General features: G+C 46.5%; 1 protein-coding gene across 1 annotated transcript; it reads right to left on the reverse strand.

The window, feature by feature from the left end:
• Nucleotides 1–357: 357 nt before the first annotated feature.
• Nucleotides 358–1,960, reverse strand: LOC100275469 (uncharacterized). Its single transcript, NM_001149534.2, has one exon. The coding sequence runs from the start codon at nt 1,560–1,562 to the stop codon at nt 792–794; it is 771 nt and encodes a 256-aa protein (NP_001143006.2). The 5' UTR covers nt 1,563–1,960; the 3' UTR covers nt 358–791.
• Between the last annotated feature and the right edge of the window lie 1,075 nt (nt 1,961–3,035).

The following is a 3,035-nucleotide window of genomic DNA, read 5'->3' on the forward strand; positions in this document are numbered from 1 at the left end:
TTGAGATTATTTGGTACTTATATATACTATATATATATAAATAATTGGTTCCTGACGAACGACGATGCTAGCTAGCCCAAACGCCGATTCTTTAGACCAAAAAATTGCGGCACTTTGCGATTATGTGTCCAAGTGCTACTGCTACCACCTACATAATTAAATCATTATTGTGTGTTGCGAAACTTGGATAGGAAAAATGGTCACAAGTAGTTGTTTGAAGGAGATTATTGAATCCAAGTACTTGTACTCCACCACCCCCAACATTGCCAAATAGGATATGTACTCAAGGAAATCAATGCTGATTTCATGACGCACATGTAATGCATACATGCGGATTAAATCCAACAAGAATACAATGTTTCAAATATATAATATATATGTAAAGTCACACGCACTTGCATACATTACATCGTATATATGCAGTGATCTTGATACAAGGTAATTCAAAAAACCCATCACCCAATCAAGAAAAAGCAGTACTAGTGGAGTACGGCAGTAGACACTAACGTAAAACCCTAGATATCTACCACACCGACGTCTCGCACAAACTAACCTTAGCTGACATCGTCGTCTTCCTCTCGCTTTTGCACCGCCAGAGGTAGCATCCATCCAACGCCAACATCACAGTCACGCTGCGGACAACTCGACCGACCAGAGCTCAAGCATCACATCTTTTCTTGCAATATTTTTCTACGCATTTAATTTTCCCAACCAAAAAAATAATATTGGCGGGGAAATATTATGGAATACCAAGCACGACAGACTGGCAGATGGGCCTTCTCCCTGCTGTCCTACAGACGGAGGAGGCCGCGGATGCCATCGGCGGTGGCGGCCTCCACGTTGCAGGACGGCGCGGCCGGCATCACCACTCTGGTGTCCTTGGTAGGGGAGGACGCTTTCACGACGAGGGAGAAGCTGGGCAGCGGCAGGCTGCTTGGCGGCGGCGCCAGCACGTGCAGCAGGTCCTGAACGAAGTCCCTGGCCACCTCCTGCTCGAGGTCGTCCAGTGCCTCCGTCACCACTGGCGCGGGCGGCAGAGGCGTCGCGCGCTCCAGCGGCTTCTTCTTCTGCGCTGCGGACCTCTCCATCGTCGGCGGAGGCGGCCTTGCCGGCCTCCTCCTCCTGTCCCTCTGGCGCGGCGGCGCAGGGGCTGCAGGCGGCACTGCTGCCGAAACTGATACTGTGGTGCTTCCCGCTGCTGCCCTGCCGGCGCGTGGCGCCGACGCCGGCGGGGGCGGAGCTGCTGGTAGGGCGGGGAAAGTGGCGTACTTTGCAGCGGTCGGTGGGAGCGGCAGGAGCGGCGGTTGGTGGGACGGCAGGAGAGGAAGAGACGGCGACGAGTATATCACCGGAGGCCTCGCGTATGGAAGCGCGGGAGCGGAGGCCCATGCGCCACCTTTGTGCAGGTGGTTGTGTGATTGCCACGTCGTGAACGAGCTGTACGAGCCGAACGGCGGCACCGCCGTCCTCGCGCCAGCTGGCCCCCGCCGGCCGCGACCAATTAGGGATCGCTTCGGGAACTCAAGGCTTCTAGATGATCGATCCAGGAGAACGTTTTCCATCTTGCTTTTGTCGATCTATAGAACAAAAGCTTCTTGATTAGGTAGTATTTGCGCTGTTTTGCTCAAGAAAGACAGGTTTTCGATATTGATTGCTGAATGGAAAAGGAAGCGCTCCCTAAAAAGAATTCAGGTGGTTAGGAGCTGAGAGAACTCGTATTAGTTTGAGAGGAAATCTGCAACAGGAGAGCTAGCAAAATCCTTGGGGAAGAAAAAACAGCAAGGATACTAGGATGGATCGAAGGCGTGTTTAGATCGAAGAAGAAAGAAAAGAACGAAGAGAACCAAAGAGGAAGAAGCTATATCTATTTTTGAGGAGATGTTATCTTCCTCCTGCTGCTATCTACTCCAGTATAGAGAGCGAGGGAATGGCCTCTGCACAAAGCCCACCCTCCACCTCCGATCCGGGCTACAGCTCTGTGGCATGCCATGCTCCTCTTTATAGCGAGAGGGAACAAGGTCGAGAGAGAGAAAGGTGGATCGTGGGTTAGGTGTCACACCGTCTAACGTTTTGGGGAATTGGGAGGTGATTCAACAATTGACCACAAACTGCTGCGCCCTCGTTTCCTCCTTTGCTACCTAATGGCAGATTTACACGTGTCAACTATATCCTGGGATAAATAAAAAAATACTTTTGGTGATGCCCCTTGAGAGAATGGTATTTTGTTCTTGGCCAGTTGTGAGCATTATTGCTCTCAAGAACACTAGCTACCAGCCTACTACCGGTCAAGGGAAAAGATAATCAAGGATAATAATGTTTCTCTCTCTTTTTCGAGGAAGCAAGTACTCTCAAAATAAAAGCAATTAAGGCTATTCATAATGGAGGTTTCATAGGGTGTTTCATGTATTAATTAGCCTGCCACATCAGCTATTTGGATGACATGTCACATCATTTAAGAAAGAAGAGTTTCATGGGGATGAAATCATGTTAACTCGTTTCCAATGTCTTGGAAACTGTGTGAAACCTCCACTGAGAGTGTTTTGTTTCATCTTCATATAATTGAGTAAATCATATTGGTTATTTATATGCAGCATTTAAGAAGTATGTTGACATATGAAATAGTGAGATGAAACTCTCTATCGAGAGAGGGTATTTCATTCAATTATAGATCTGATGTGGCATTTTTGGAAACAGAGACATGAAATCCTCATTGTGAGTAGCCTAAGTAATGTTTCATGTTGTCTTTAAGCCAACAATTCTAAGTTTTGGTTACACTTTCTTTTTTTGCTTAATTAAGTTCGGATGCTTGAAAAATCATATGAGTATATTGGGCTTCAAATGCATTTTTAGTGGTATAGTTTTTCCCATTTTATTCAAATATTACAAAAAATACTAGTCAAAATAAAATATTTCATGCATAACCTTTACACTCTCCTAATTGCAGGTGCTCGTTTTTTTTTGTTTTTGTTCAGACAACTTGTCGTTGTTTGACTATATAAAAAAGATTAGAACTTGTCTCTTGCGAGTTGTTCCTT

The sequence above is a fragment of the Zea mays genome, chromosome 1 (assembly GCF_902167145.1).
Source record: "Zea mays cultivar B73 chromosome 1, Zm-B73-REFERENCE-NAM-5.0, whole genome shotgun sequence".
In the NCBI taxonomy this organism is placed as follows: domain Eukaryota; kingdom Viridiplantae; phylum Streptophyta; class Magnoliopsida; order Poales; family Poaceae; genus Zea; species Zea mays.